The sequence below is a fragment of the Brienomyrus brachyistius genome, chromosome 22, assembly GCF_023856365.1.
Source record: "Brienomyrus brachyistius isolate T26 chromosome 22, BBRACH_0.4, whole genome shotgun sequence".
NCBI lineage: Eukaryota > Metazoa > Chordata > Actinopteri > Osteoglossiformes > Mormyridae > Brienomyrus > Brienomyrus brachyistius.
In genome coordinates this window covers 12801196-12816587 of record NC_064554.1, presented here as the reverse complement: position 1 = coordinate 12816587, position 15392 = coordinate 12801196, and the positions used below count along the sequence as shown (strand labels likewise).

General features: G+C 45.8%; 1 protein-coding gene across 2 annotated transcripts; it reads left to right on the top strand.

Annotated features, from left to right (window-relative positions):
* The first annotated feature begins 1546 nt into the window (after positions 1-1546).
* On the top strand, positions 1547-15176 carry rbbp6 (retinoblastoma binding protein 6). 2 transcript variants are annotated; one of them, XM_048990526.1, is made up of 17 exons: positions 1547-2654; positions 3635-3734; positions 3845-3881; positions 6146-6190; positions 7804-7892; positions 7973-8069; positions 8182-8321; positions 8448-8620; positions 8716-8819; positions 9001-9368; positions 9513-9591; positions 9678-9738; positions 9854-9905; positions 9990-10349; positions 10615-10707; positions 10793-12667; positions 12818-15176. In XM_048990526.1, the coding sequence occupies exons 1-17, from the start codon at positions 2489-2491 to the stop codon at positions 14433-14435; spliced, it is 5457 nt and encodes a 1818-aa protein (XP_048846483.1). In that variant the 5' UTR covers positions 1547-2488; the 3' UTR covers positions 14436-15176. The 2 variants fall into 2 exon arrangements, with proteins under 2 accessions (XP_048846483.1, XP_048846482.1); XM_048990525.1 differs by having other exon boundaries at positions 10591-10707.
* The last annotated feature ends 216 nt before the right edge of the window (positions 15177-15392 follow it).

Sequence of the window (15392 nt, the reverse complement as noted above, 5' to 3'; positions counted from 1 at the left end):
GTTGAGGGCTAGCCACAGCGGGAATCCGCTGCTAAGTCCTTTCCCGCTTGAGGAAGTGAGAAGCTGCACACCACATGAGATGACCAGCCTGCCAAGGAGCCCTTTTGTCAGTCTGGCTCCCATTAGAGGCGGAATGCTGCGATCCACTACAACAAGTGTGAAACACCGTGGTGGGACAGAGGGGGCGGTAATTGCTTTCAGTGGTAGGAGCTCCATTGTAACCACTTGAATCTGAGCACAGGGCCAGTGGTATGTTTCCAGCTCCAAAGAAAACACAGAGGAGGTACACACAAAGAATAACATTTAGTAGAATGAACTGTAAATGTAGAATGAACTGTAGTAATCATGTAATTTATAACAATAATGCTATCTGCTGTATATTGAATTCATGGTTAGTTTGCCACCTAGTGGCAAATATTTTAAAATGTCAGATTGGTATTGTTTGCAGTGCAGAACTGCACTGCACTGCATGTAAAGTGCATGTGTATGAACATATATATGAATGGCTCCACCCTTATGTGTATAGCCTTTATCTTGTTCTAGGTTGCACTGTGGTCCTGGGGAACTACAGGGTTGCTAAGTCAGTTTGTTGGCGTGAGATTTTCAATTTGAGACAAGTCTGCTCACATGTTTATTGCATTGTAAATAGTCTATAGGGTTAGCAAAACTACCCTCAGCGCTTTTGATGTAGTTAATTTGAGGTTTGTAATTGAGTAATATGGATTTGCCGTAAGAGTTCTTGCAGGAGCATGAGAGTCTGAAAGCGTGAATGTCATGTCAGGTGCGGGAGAGTTGGTGACCCTGGAACTACATTTTGTATCACTGTACTGTCATGTATAGATGATAAAACCTACTTGGCCTGAGATTTTCATGAAGAGGCCGACTCCGTTATAACCATTTACTAGCTCTGTGGCGTCATTAACCACAGCTCTGGGGCCGGTGTCCTGAAGCTGGTTAACTAATTAATTAAATGTTCCCTTACTTTTAGCTCATCTTAAATCTGACATGTTATCTGGCTAAGCAAGAAATCCTCCTTTGTGATACAGGCGGATTTATGTTCGAGTTTGGTTCCCAAACAGATAAAATGAAATGTATGCCAAATGTCTACACTTTCTTATTCCTTGGTGGAGAAGCATGTACTGAAAATTCACAGCCATGTGTGTGTGTGTGTGTGTGTATCAAGAGTCAAGTTGGATTTATAGCCATGCCCATATACACATGTAAAACCATATATACGCAAGCCTGTTGAGGTTTTATGGTTGGTTGTGTTTTAAGCAGCTTTCAGATTGGAGCAGGAGGAATTGATATAATTTTGACAGAGCACCGTTACATGTTCTGGCAGCACCTACGAAAGACTGAAACGGCGCCTGAGAAAAGAATGAAGAATTGAAGTATTTAGAAGGTTTGGGTTTATTTTTGTTATGTACACTCCACATATGTAGGGGACGGTATAAAGCGTTACTGTTAAAGAATGAGCCGCCAATAAAGAGAAGAAGGCGACGGCGTCATTACGCATAACGTCGGGTTACGTGCCCCTTGCGTTTTGCCTTGGAAACCCCTGATGTATCACAGAGCTGTCCGCCATAATTCTTTTCAGAGATTTGGTAGTTACACAAGCGGCTGTACGGACGACGGTTAATTCGATTTTCCCCCCTTAAAAATAGAACGTTAATGCAGTGTTTTCTTTTTGGGATTATAGTTAAAAATTACTGGGTTATTTCGGGGAGGGTTGTGTTTAAGGTTTTGATGTAAGGCGGATGCGACGTTTTTGGTAGACGGCCTTTTTTGTTTTGGTGAGAGGGGAAAGGGAGGCCATTTTAGGCCGCTCTTCCCCCTTCTTTCTCTCCTTTGTCACATTTCAGCTCCTTAAGCTTTTCACCCTCCGCCATTTACTGCGCGGACACGACGGATTTCTAGAGGAGTACCGAGGACTTGCTTTAAATTGCTCGACTGGACTGTGCTACGTTCTGGGGAGAGAGAAAGAGACTGATTTTGAAGTCACGGACGCTGAGAGGAGGCCGACATTAACCGCCATCGCGGTTCGGACTCTTTGGCTACCCTCTCCTACTCTCTTTTCAGTTTCGTTGATACTTGGTGTCGTTTGGACCCAACTGGACTCTTTTTCTGCCAAGGATCTGGAAGACCGTTCGCGGCTCTGATCACTTTACACTGACGGACTGCAGTTGTGGAAGTCTTATTTGAGACTATGTCGTTTAATATTGGTTGAATTTTTATTGGTGTGAATGTAGGTTGATGATTCCCCCGCCTCCTTTCCTTCCCAATTCGATTAATTAAGAGAAGAACATTTTACTCCTGCTGACTCATGTTGAAACATCTACATTTATGATGGTTATCTATAATAACTAGCCAGCTAGCGGTTGTTGGCAAAACGCAGGTTGAGTGATCGCGTTGCATTCTCTAGGGTTTGATTGTACGTTGGATTTTTCCATTGTTTGGCCAATTCAGCTAGTGTATTCTGGTTAACACGATGTCCTGTGTGCATTATAAATTTTCATCTAAACTGAATTATGACACGGTCACGTTTGATGGGCTGCACATTACGCTCAGTGACCTAAAGCGACAGATAATGGGTCGCGAAAAACTCAAAGCGGCCGACTGCGATTTGCAGATAACCAACGCCCAGACTAAAGAGGGTAAGTAACACTTCATTTGTATATTCAGTACACACTGTAAAATGGCGTGGTAGGTCAGTATATGCCTACTTAGTAACCATGTTTACAGACAATTCGTATGGAAGATTGGACTTAACGCTGTCGATCATAGCATTACATCTATTTAGCTTGTCGAAAGTAAAGCTGACATGCTTTTTCCGAAACTGTGACCTCTTGATATTTTCTTGGATCGGTTTTATTTCGGTACCTTGTGATGCTAAAGAGTTTGTTAATTTTAGTCCTTTAAACCATTCGAACTTTGGCCTTTATTTTGAAACGAAGCGATCGCCCACCACGGAAGGGAGCCTTTCAGCATGGACGTGGTGGCTTAACTTGCTTGTTCCGATCGGCGCACGTGGGCTCGCGAGCTGATCCGGCCCAGCTGGTTTGCGGTGTCTGCTTCTCGCAGTTCCTCGGGAGGGTTAATGTAGTGATATGTACTACGTGTAATTGGTAGGGTTGCGTGAGTTTCTACATAAGTATTGTCTTCCTGTGGGCCGTTGAGTGTATGGGCATTGTTTTCAGGACCTGTTCTGGTTATACCTTCAAGGAATTATAGTTAAAAACTATGCTAATTTATAGTTGATTTTTCTTCACCAATAGAAAATTGCATTGAATGTTATTTGTTATAAAAATGCCGGGAGCTCGTCACGGCGATATAAGTTAAATTGTTCATGTATTACCAGCGGTTTGCTGTCGTTTTGGCGCATGCGCATTGCATTCCGTTCGTGTGCAAACTCGTGCTTCTGGAATCCATTTTGCGTGTCACACTCTTGCCAGCCAGCTGCGGTGTTTTCCGTGAACCAGCTGACAATCTGTAGGAAGCCACCTTGTGCGTTTGAGTGCATCTCCCCACTGTAGCCAAACAGCAAATGTCTGGAAATGTCACTGTTTCTCTGTCACAGTTTTCTCTGAAGTCGTAAGAATAATCGAATGCGTGCTCATTTGATCCGTTTCTCTAGAGTACACTGATGATGGAGCGCTCATTCCAAAAAACTCCTCGGTCATCATCAGAAGAATTCCCATTGGTGGAGTCAAGTCCACAAGCAAAACATATGTCATGTAAGTGTGTTTTTTTTCTGTGCTTTTACGTAAAGTTTAACGTATGGAAATTTTAACTTCAAGTGTTCCTGCAGTTGATGTAACCCTCCCTTTTTTTGTCTGCCTTGCAGTGACCGCTCTGAACCTTCAAGTGGACCTTCTAAAGCAGTATGTAAAAAAACACTCACCTTTTTTACTAGATATTCTACTATTTCTACATTCTTACAAAGCACTTTATTCCTATAGTTTTAGTATGGGAAACAGTGTATCCTCTGAAGCGTGTGCTTCTGCTGTTAGAATGTTGTATCTTTTTTGTATGGTAAAGATCTACATAAATGCAATTAATTTTATGACTGCACAGCACTGAACCCTGTGTGTATTGTTTTGTGCATGCCGTTGCACTGTATTTCATATTGGAATATCGTGGGTGAAGCACACAATGTACCGATTATTGTGTAATCGATCAGATCATGTGATTGTGGTATCGAGTGAACATGATGGCATGTTCAAAGTTTGTCTGTCTTAAAGTGTCACATTTTGTAAAAGCTGTTTTTTTTTGTTTCCTAATAAAAATGTATTGAGTCATATTTTTAATTTCACCTTGTATTGCACCGCTCGGATGTCTGACTTGATGCTCTGAGGATTTTTTGCTTTTTTTCTGTGGTGAGGTTATGCCAGTCGTCCACAGAGAGAATTGAATTTAATCACCAACTGTTATTTTTCCAAGACGCAGCAGCAGTTTGCAAGGCTCAAGCACCCCCTTTTTTTTCCTCGAGTGTTTATAACAAAATACCAGAGGCACTGAATACACTTTGTATATTAAAATGACACCGTTGAAGGTCAGATTCACACCCATTTTTGGAGACAAGTCAAATTTGTTGCACTGAAACAGAAAAATGGTAAAAGTACATAAGTGTTTATGAACTGACAATGCTGGTTGCTCTTAGCATTTTTGAATTGTCCTTGAGTCATGAGCTGCCTTTCATCCAAGCTTTTTTCTAGCTTGCATCTAATGTTACGAATATCTAGATGGTTATTACGATTACGAGATTCAGCACTGGTTAACTTTTTTTTTTTTATCGACCAAGTTTTTACTGGGCTGAAATTCAACGTGAAGCTGTAATTCTAGTATTACAAAACAATTTGGAAGAATGGGGGGGCGGGGGAGATAATGTGTCCTTGTTGAAAGTCTTGGAAATGCAATCATGTGGCTTTTGGTGTGAATTGACCTTTGGTCCTCAGTTATGATGCATTGTCTGAGCCTTAGTTTGCCATTTATGATTAAAAGGCAATGACTTCCGGGTTACTTTATGATTAAAGGCAGCTTGAGAAATGTGTGTATTGAACAAACAAGTGTGCGTTTTTCTTTTTTGTTTTCATTTTTTTATTTGAATGATGCTAATGCAAGTGCCTCGAAGTATAAACTTAGACCACATTGACGGTTGACCTTCGCATTCTGTCGGGTTGTTTCCTGGGTATTTGATGCGTGTACTGTTTACCGACGCTGACCAGTTTTAGTACTGTGTATGATGCAGAACGCAATCTTTCTCAATAAAACATCTCTCTGCAATTTCTGAGCACCTCTTGCAAGGTCTTGTGTGTTCACTTTTAAGTGAGTTCAGCACAAAGGTAGGCACTCTCATCGGGGTGTGAGTCGACTACTACGGACTTTAGGCGTGACCTTAGGCAGGTGTGACCTGGTCCGTGTGATGCTCAAGAGGAGCCAGTCTGTAAATGTGAATTTTCAGACTGCTTCCCAGACCTATTATGTATCACCTCTTTGGAGTGTGACTTAACCTTGCCTCACAATGAGTGCTGTAATGTGTAGGTTTTGGACCTTAATTTGATTATGGTGCCAGACTCAACACAGTGTTGATTAGAACCTTTTCAGGTTTTTGTGACAACCTTGACGTTCAACACGGAGGTAGTCGCCATTGGAAGGTTTTTTTTTTTTTCCCCCCTCACGTCCCTCCCCCCTTTGTGACTGTGCTTCAGAAATTAGTGATGAGCTGTCAATCATAATCTACTTTTTTAAAATAAGGTCATGCAATGGTGAATGATTGGTTAGGGGACTTTTTACTTTTAGCCTGAGAAGTTATACATTTTTCTGCAGCACAATTGGCTTAACCATAACATGCTGCAGTAAATGTTCTGAAATAGATGCTGCCTTACTGTGGTTCACATTGTGTATGAAGTGGAAGAGTAAAAAGTTTAACCGAATCAGAGTTGAGCATAAATATTGTTAGCGAATGGGGTAAAAACTGCAACGTAATGCTGTAGGATGTAACTATATAACCCTTTTTTTTTATTGTAGGGGGTTTGCATTTTACTGCCGTTTGTGACTCCAGGGTTGCCATACAATGTGTTTTTTGTGTGTGTGAAATCGTGTTTTATCATAGCATTAAACTCTGTTTTCAATTTTCTGCAAACAGATCGATGATTCTGCTGCTTCAATTACACTGGCCCAGCTGTCTAAGGTACACTCCTTCCTGCGCTTTCTGTCAATGCTCACTGCCCGACCTGTACCTCCGCTGACGCGCATCATTTTACTGTAAATGGCCACCCGAGTGCACCCCATGGAATTGACTCTGGTCCCAAACAGCAATAACTGGGTTAATGGCCTACGTGCTGGCCGTAGTTATTGGAAGCGTCTGATGTTAATGATTTGGTCTGCTGTGGATTTCACTGCTCAGTTGTCTGAGAAGGAGCTGTCTGCAGTACAGCATTCAAAATAACGTCCTGTTTGCCCTGCAGTATCTGATGTAACGTTACACTGGTTTTGCTTTACTGGTGTTTTTTTTTTTTTAATTCTTATGAAAGTTTTATTGTTTCAAAATGTGCCTTTTTTATGCATAAGGTGAAATGCTTCCGTTTTGAAAGATTTATTTAATTTTGTTGGACACTAATGTGTGTGAAGGTATTGTGGGGATACTGACTGACAGTGGCTAAGTAGTGTGCAGGGTGGTTACTCAGTTCCTCTTAACCACCATAGAGTGAAACTTTTATGTCTGATCACTATAGGGCCGTTTTGCTCTGCAGTATCCCCTGTAGGATGTGTTTTTGGCATCTGCCCAACTGTGTGCATGTCTGGTCCTGTAGAGAGCTGACCCTCTGCCAGTGTGGGGTGATTTTGGCGGGAAGAGCGACGTTTTTCGACGTGTTACCAGCTTTTAGGTCAATTTTTGATTAAGTTTTGAGCATTTTATAGATCAGTTTTGCCATCAGAAAAGTGACATTTTCTGTAATCCTTCATGAGGTGCTTTTCTTTTGTTTTATTCTGAACTTCAGTACTGGGCAACACGTTAACCTCTGTTTGAATGTGTGCACTGGTTTGTTTGAACAAAGCCATAGACTGCTCTAATGTCTGATCACGGTGGCTTTTCCCCATATTTTTAAAATCATAATGCAGTCAAATGAGATGCTGCATCTGTGCAAACAAACCTGATGTATGTTGCTTACAGCATTGTAGGTGGTTCAGCATTAATGCTCGAACTGCCAATAGTTGGATGCCACCCTGATCAGTGATTATGTACACAAGTCTTGAAGATAAACCTTTTCAAGATGGGCTTTTTCTGCATCTCTGTGACTGGGTGTAACTTGAGACATTAAAATAGTTTCGTATTTAATGTCAGGTTTCTAAAACATGGGCTTTTCAATGTCTGCTTGGCTTTGAAGACCTGTTACTTAAATAAATAAATACATAAAGATCCCCTAATAAATGCCCACCCCCTTTCCCACTAAGATTTGTTATTGGCTTTATAATGTCCTACGAAAGTAAATGTTTGCATTGAATATTAACAGCAGGTTAACAGTGTGGCGTCCATTTTACACTTGTAACCCACCTTGTATGAGGAGGGCTTAATGAAAAACTATGACATGCAGCTGAGCGGTCAACAATCCTAACCCACCTGCAGGGGGCACCTCTGAAGGCTTTGTAGCCTGCTGGTCTGTCTCGGCTCCCCAGATGTTTGGCTTTGGGCCTGTTAGCTACTCTACAGGATTGGACGTGCTCACTTTAATAGCTCTATGGAAGCAGTTTGTGTTTTTTTGGTCCTGCTTTTGTAAATAAAGATTGTTGCCTGTTGCACAGACCGCCAACCTCGCTGAGGCCAATGCTTCTGAAGAAGATAAAATTAGAGCTATGATGTCACAGTCTAATCACGAATATGATCCTGTTCAGTAAGTATGCCGTTATCATGTGACGGACACCACCCCCACCCCAGATGTGTTGCGGTTGTAATAGGTTGTCTTCTCTGCAGTTACATGAAGAAAATGGTTGGACCGCCACCTCCAAACTACACCTGCTTCCGCTGTGGGAAAAATGGACACTACATACGAAACTGTCCAACCAATGGGGTAAGAGGATGTCATGTGACGTGTGGGCTTCTGGGTGAGATGTGGAGTTGCTTGAATCAAACCACACACAGATCTCTACTCTTGAGTCAGCCATACTCCATCGTGCCTGCAGGACAAGAGCTTTGAGGCACCGCAGCGTATCAAGAAGAGCACTGGGATCCCACGTAGCTTTATGATGGAGGTGGATGACCCCAGCATGAAAGGAGCCATGTTAACTAACACTGGCAGATACGCCATTCCCACCATTGATGCGTAAGTGTTCTGTTGTGTTCAGTGGCCTTTACACTATGATCTACAGTGACTGAGATTAGGGGAGCCTGTCCATTTACTGAGTCTGTGGAGTGAAACAACCCTGTCCTCGTCTCCTGGGTCATATAGAGAGGCCTATGCCATTGGCAAAAAGGAGAAGCCCCCATTCTTGCCGCCGGAACAGTCGTCATCCTCGGAGGAGGAGGACCCTGTGCCAGATGAACTGCTATGCCTGATCTGCAAAGACCTGATGACTGATGCGGTGGTCATCCCCTGCTGCGGGAACAGCTATTGTGACGACTGTGAGTCCCCTTCCAGTTGCTGCTTGCTTGGCCTAAGGGTGGGCAAGGAGAAGGTGATGGGTAGGTGAAGCACAATCATCTCCTTTCCCTTTCAGGTATCAGAACATGTCTCCTAGAATCTGAAGAGCACGTGTGTCCCACCTGCCACCAATCTGATGTTTCTCCTGATGCTTTAATTGCTAATAAGTTCCTGCGACAGGTAATTATATTCATGTGTTGCCTTGAACTAATTGGCCAAGTGTGTCTGTATTGCAGAATGAATGTAATACTGATATTTGCTCACAGTTGAGTATTGTCAGAATGGCGGTGACTGATGTATCTATTTTAGTGTGTCCTGTCGTCTCGTGGGGCCAAACGTAAAAAATTAAATCTCCCACCAGGCTGTTAATAACTTCAAAAACGAGACGGGCTACACCAAACGTATGCGCAAGGCTCCGGCCCAACCAGCAGCGCCTGTGGTCCCACCCCAGCCAAGGGTGCAGCGGCCCGTCCAGCCAATAAGGCCCCCCACATCCCGGCAGCAAGATCCATTACTTGCTAACGTTCCCCGACCTACGACAACTGCCACCCCTCCTCCAGCAACCCCTGCAGTGAGCGCACCAGGGACACACGTGGTCCCCACCCCGCCCACTGCTGCGGCTAGCACCCCCTCCATGCAGGCTGGTGCTGCGGCAGGTGTGCCAGGTTACAGCGCTGCCTCTCCCTCCCCCCAGAGGTCCATCAAGCAGGAGGAGCCTGTGCTTTCCAAGTGAGTCTCACCCATTATTGGTCCGAATATCTCTTGTCGAGTTTGGGATTTGTTACTCCTCCCACTACAGCCTTTTATCCATAACCAGGTTAAACTGCACTAAAATTAAACCATTTTTTGTCTCCCATTCCAAATATTCCGCAGGGAGCTTGAGAATGTCCCATCGGCACCCTCGGTAATGGTGTCAGCTGACCCGCCATTGACAACCCCTGTCATTCCAAAGGTAAGCACATGACAGGGATGTTACTTTAATCTCCGAAGGCGCTTCTAACCGGTCATTTAAGTTCCTAATTTTTCCTTCATCTGCAGGGATTTCACGTGCCAGTGATGGATCAACCGCACTCCCTTGGCCATTCCATCCCCAGAACAGGTAAGATCTTTGTGAAGGATCCTGGGAAAGGTGGCTGTTCGGGCACCTTTTAATTAATGGTGTGCGACATCCATGTGAAGACTGATCTAGTGGATCTGACTCTGCTTCTCTATAGGACAGCTACTTCGACCCAACCTGCCCAGGCCCAGCAGACCTGCTTGGGACACGTAAGTCTCCTGTGCCTACATTCAGTTCAGTCATTACTACTGAAGATTTGCATTATAGAAAAATGTTTACATATTCCCCTCCAGGACTGCAGGCAGAGGGCGCTCTCATTCTGACCGTCCTCAGCGGCTGCAGGCACCCCTCCCAGTGCCGCCCCCAGTCTACATGCCCACCCCCGCCCTCTTTGCCCCTCCGCAACATGCCATGCCCCAGCCGCCTGGCCTGGCCCCGCAGCCATACCCCCTGCAGTACCCAACAGGCCAGCCACCTGCCACCAACTACAACGTACCACCGCCCGTCTACCCACCAGCCCCAGCTGCGGTGTCCACCCAGTGGGTGCCCCCTGGGGCCCAGCCCCCCATCGGCAACCCCATACCCCAGCTTGGGCCGGCACCTTTCCTGTCCAAGGAAGAGTTCTACAGGCAGCAACGCAGGTTGAAGGAAGAGTGAGTTTTTAAGCTACGTTTATCTAGTGCATTGATGATCTAAACAGTTTCCCTAAGCTAATGGACACACCTTATTGGTTTAATCTTTTCTGTACTTGTAGTGTTTCATTGATCTTGTGTTTAAAATATGATGGCAATATTTTGAATGATTATCCTGTGATTGTTTTGTAGTAATGATGACATGATGCCCTTGCCTGATTTAACTGTCGAGTTTTATCTCCTTCCTGTTTTCAATAAATAGTTCGCACTGTCAATTCATTGCCAGGGAGAAGTCTAAGCTTGAGGAATTCACCAATGATTTTGCCAAAGAATTACTGGCGTACAGGAAGATTCAGAAACAGCGGCGCTCGTATTCCAGGTAAAATGTCTTGAATTTTTTCTGGAGTTTGAATTGGTCCCATTTTTCTGTGTCTGATTGCCTGTTCAAACCTCTCTCCTTGCAGATCTAAGTCTCCCTATAGAGGGTCATCATACAGCGAGAGCTCCTACTCCTACTCTAAATCACGATCCAGGTCCCGGTCCCCTCGCTCCTACTCCCGTTCCCTGAGTCGCTCCAGGTCCCGGTCTCGCTCCAGGTCCCGGTCCCGGTCCTACTCCCGGTCCCCATATGGTCGGCGTGGAGGTCGAGGCCGCAGCCGCAGCTACCGTTCCAGGTCCCGCTCCCATGGTTACCACCGCTCCCGTACTCGTTCCCCATCCTACAGGGGCCGAGATGGTGGCAGCACGAGTGCAGGGGCTTACCGTTCACGGTCACGCTCGCCGGCCGCTTACAGGAGTCACACCCCGCCAAAGAAGCCCATGCCTCTTCTGCAGCTTGATGGAGATCGCAAGTATGTGAACCGCTACCGGGAACCTCCTCCATATGATGCCAAGGCATATTATGGCCGCAACATTGACCAGGGAGACCCATATGAGAGGGAGAGATACAGGGAATGGGAGAGGGAGTATCGGGAATGGTATGAGAAATACTTCAAGAACTACAACAATCCACCAGGCAACATGCCCCGAGGGAGGGCTCCACCAGCGGGCAGAGAACCATTCACCCCAGAACGGTTTGCCCCACCACGACCCAGGGAGAACTCGCCATATGGACGTGGGAGAAGGGAAGAGTACTCTGCTCCAGGCCAGAGCCATAGCTTACTCCCAAGAGGTCGTCATGGGCCACAGGCCTACCAGGACAAATTTCCATTTAAGGAGGGTCATGGCCTTGGCGGTGTAGGCAATGCAGGGAAAGAGCCACAGAAGGGTCCTAAAGATAGGGAGCCTAGCGGAAGTGGCCCTGGAGATCCCAAAGGCTTGAAGCACAAGAAGCACCGGAAAAAGAGGAAAGGAGAGGAGGGAGATTCCTTCAGTCACTCAGATTCCATGGATGATGGGAGGAAGGAGGACCGGAAGGGAGATGGCATGCTGATGGCCTCCAGTCGTGATGATGCTACACCCGTTAGGGATGAACCCATGGAGAGCCCAACCGTGCCCTACAAGGCTTCCTCAGACAAAGATCGCAGGGACAAAGTCAAAGGTAAAAGTGAGAAGCTGAAGCGGAAACCAGAGGCAAATACCCCTAAGAAGGAGTCGTCTATGAAGACCTCAAAGTCCTGCAGGGAGAAAGAAGCAGACCTGGATCGTGAAAAGTCACCCCGCTGTGAGCCGGTAGTCAAAAGGGCAAAGGAGGACTTCTCTCAGAAAGTAGATTCTGGCAAGCAGCACACATCACAGAGAGAGGAAAAGGCTCCACCAACCCGAAGGGTGGTACAAAAGCCCACGAAACATAGCCAGGAGCCCAAGCCTGCAAAAGAAGAGCCAAAGGTGAAGAAAGAGCATGTGAAGGAGGCTCCCAGACATGACAAAGCCCCCAACAAGGACGAGAAGCCCAAAACAGAGACTGAGAAGGCCATCAAGAGCGAGGATAGGCCGGCCAACAAAACCACCGAAGCCAAACCCGAGAAAAGGAAACGAAAAGAGGAGAAAGCTCCAGAGAAGGACCCAGATGGCTCTCTGGTCAGATCACCCAAAGTTGAAGCGACCGAGGTGGCCAAAGGATCCCCAAAACCCAAACCCAAGCCTGAGGGTGAAAAGCCTGCAGAGAAAGAAAGACCAGCTATTCGACCTCTGATGGAGAAGGAGGTAAAGCCTGTGCCTTTGAGGAAGATCAAGATTAACCGTGAGATTGGCAAGAAGATAGGGAGCACGGACTGCGCACCTATTGTAGAGGAATCTTCAGATGGTGCTGGAAAGAGCAGACCTGAGAAGACAAAGAGCAAGATCCGTAGGAAAATACCAGCTCCTGATGGCTCCAGCTTGTTGGTAGACTATACCAGGTAAGACCATTTTTATTGTTTGAAAGTTTGAAAATGTGAAATCAGAGAATTGTGTATATATACAAAGTGTCTTATTGCCTGTTAGTTATGAGGACATTTTTGTAATGCTTTGTGTATGAAATAAAGGTGCCATTTCTCTCTTGATTTTAGTACAAGTTCCACAGGGGGAAGTCCCATCAAGAAGGTCGAGGAGAAGCAGGACCTGAAGAAAACTGTGGTGAAAACCCTAGAGGAGTATACTAATGACAGCTCCACTCCTGCAGAAGATGAGATAGTCATGATCCAAGTTCCTCGCTCCAAATGGGAAAAGGAAGATTATGAATCTGAGGATGAGGAGGCCAAGGCATCCTTGCCCCCGGGGAAGGACAACTCCACACCTGCCCCCGCTGCCCCTGAAAGCACCGCTGTGAGGGCCAATGACAAGAACTCACCGCAGCCAGAACGAGTTACCCCTGCTGCTAAGGAAACTGTGAAGGTTGAAGTTGTGACAGAAACTAAGCCTGCAAAGGTCTCCCCTCCAAATGACAAAGAGAGGGATAAAGAGAAGGAGTGGGAGAGAGAACGAGAGAAGGGGAGGGAGAGGGAGCGGAGCGCTGCAGAGAGGGAGTCTGCAGACAAGAGAAAACCTATGGTCCTGAGCACAGACAGGGAGAGGAACAGAGAGAAAGAGGGAGAACGTGGCGGTGACCATGGTAGTGATAGGAGCAGCTCTTCTACTTCTCACTCCTCTAGGGACAGGCCAGCAGACAAAGCTGATGCAACATCACGGAAGCCTGGCAGCAAGGAAGGTAGCTCTGCTAGCTCTGACAGGAGACCAGAGCACAGGCCAAGCCAAAGGGATCACTCTTCATCAAAACCCAAAGACAGCAAACCCAGGGAACCTGCCAAAAGGCGGGAGTCCCCACAACCCTCAAAGGAGCACAGCCAGCCTCCCCGCAATAGAGAGAGAGATAGAGAGAGGGATACAGATGTGGCAAAGAGGGGATTGGGGGGGTCTGGGCCCTCAGAGTCCCGGAGGTCAGAGCACAGCCCCAGCCGAGACAAGAAGCCATCTCAGAGTGCCCCAGAGCCACCAAGACAAGAGTCTGAACCTCGGAAGGCTGAGAGGTCATCTGGCAAAGAAGGGCAGAGCAATAGGCACCAGGACACAAGGGAGTCTAGAGATGTAAGGGACAGTAAGGACACAAGGGAGACAAGGGACTCCAGAGACAAGGAGCACAGCTCCCACAAGCCCCCCCATAGGGCCAGCTCCCCTGAACCCAGGACTGAGACAGATCGGGCTGGAGGCCGTGTCGAGCGTGACCACAGCAAAGCCAAGCCTCCCTCAGTCCGGTCCACACGACTTTCCTCCGACCTGGGCCGCGAGACGGACGAGGCAGCCTTCGTCCCCGACTACAGTGAGAGTGACAGCGAAGCCTCGGATGCCGATGGACGAGCAGAGCAGAGGGCCAGGGACCGGGGCCCGGACAGCAGCCCGAGTGCCAGTGCCAGCCCCTCCCCTTCGGGAAGTCATGCCCGCAGCAGCAGTGCCAGCTCCGGTGGCAGCCAGGACAGCAAGAAGAAGCGTAAAGACAAAAAGGAAAAGAAGGACAAGAAGAAGCATAAGAAGCACAAGAAACACAAAAAACACAAGAAGCACACAAGCAATGAGTCCGAGACTGAGCAGAAAGGTCAGAAACACAAGCATAAGAAAAAGAAGTCGAAAAAGAACAAGGAAAAGGACAAAGACGAGAAGGAGAAAGAAAAAGAGAAAGACGACCAAAAATAAAAGGGTCTGTTTGAGATCTCAGACGGCAGCAGTTGACTTAATTTACTCAAGTCATTTTTTTGTAACAATGTCGGTATTGTACAGGAAATACAATTTTGTAAATACACAGATGGTGAGAAGACTGCATGTAAAGATAATACTGCTGTTTTTTTTCCCCTCCTGCAATAATCTTGTCTTCTGAGGTTTCTAATGCAATTCTGTATAATGGTATTGATTTGACCATGCAATTACCCGCAGCATTGCTGAGAGATTAGCTACTTGAAAAGGCGAAAGTGAAAACTTCTTTTGTATGTCGATCGACATGCGAAGGACAAGGGTCTAGAGAATCCTTAGTCTACTTTTTAAACACCGTAAATGTAAATCTAGGAGTACCGACTTTAATAAGCAGGCGTTCGGTAAAAGCATTGTACAGTGAAAGCACTTTATAGATGTGAAATTTGCTGCATAGCTTGCCGGAAGCGATGTCGTTACGTACCTCATTCTGTCTAGGTGTGCGAGTATATTTGTAGCCTGAAAGTACAGCAATTACTGGTAGAACTGGAGCGTCTTATTGAAGAGCGGCTTGGTGACACATCGAGTCTATTTGTGGGATTAATTGTGACTGTGAATATTTTCTTCCACGTTTTATTTTATCTTTTTGCATTGCCTTCACATTTAATTTAAAATTCATGCTGAATACTGCGGAGGGGAAACCTTTGTTTTGAAGACAATAAACGTTTTTCAGCAAAACATGAAACATTCTCCCTCTTGTCTCGCGTGTGATCTGTTCAAATTTAGAATCGATCTTCATTGTCATATTTGTTTTACTAATAGATATTTGATATCTAAATACAAACTGGTTTGCCATATTTCCGTCTTGTATACCCATGAAATGGATTGTGAATTCATCTATGTAGGATTTAGCATTTAATTTGCGACCAAGCTCCATTAAACCGTAAAGGTCGTATTTAGTTACTT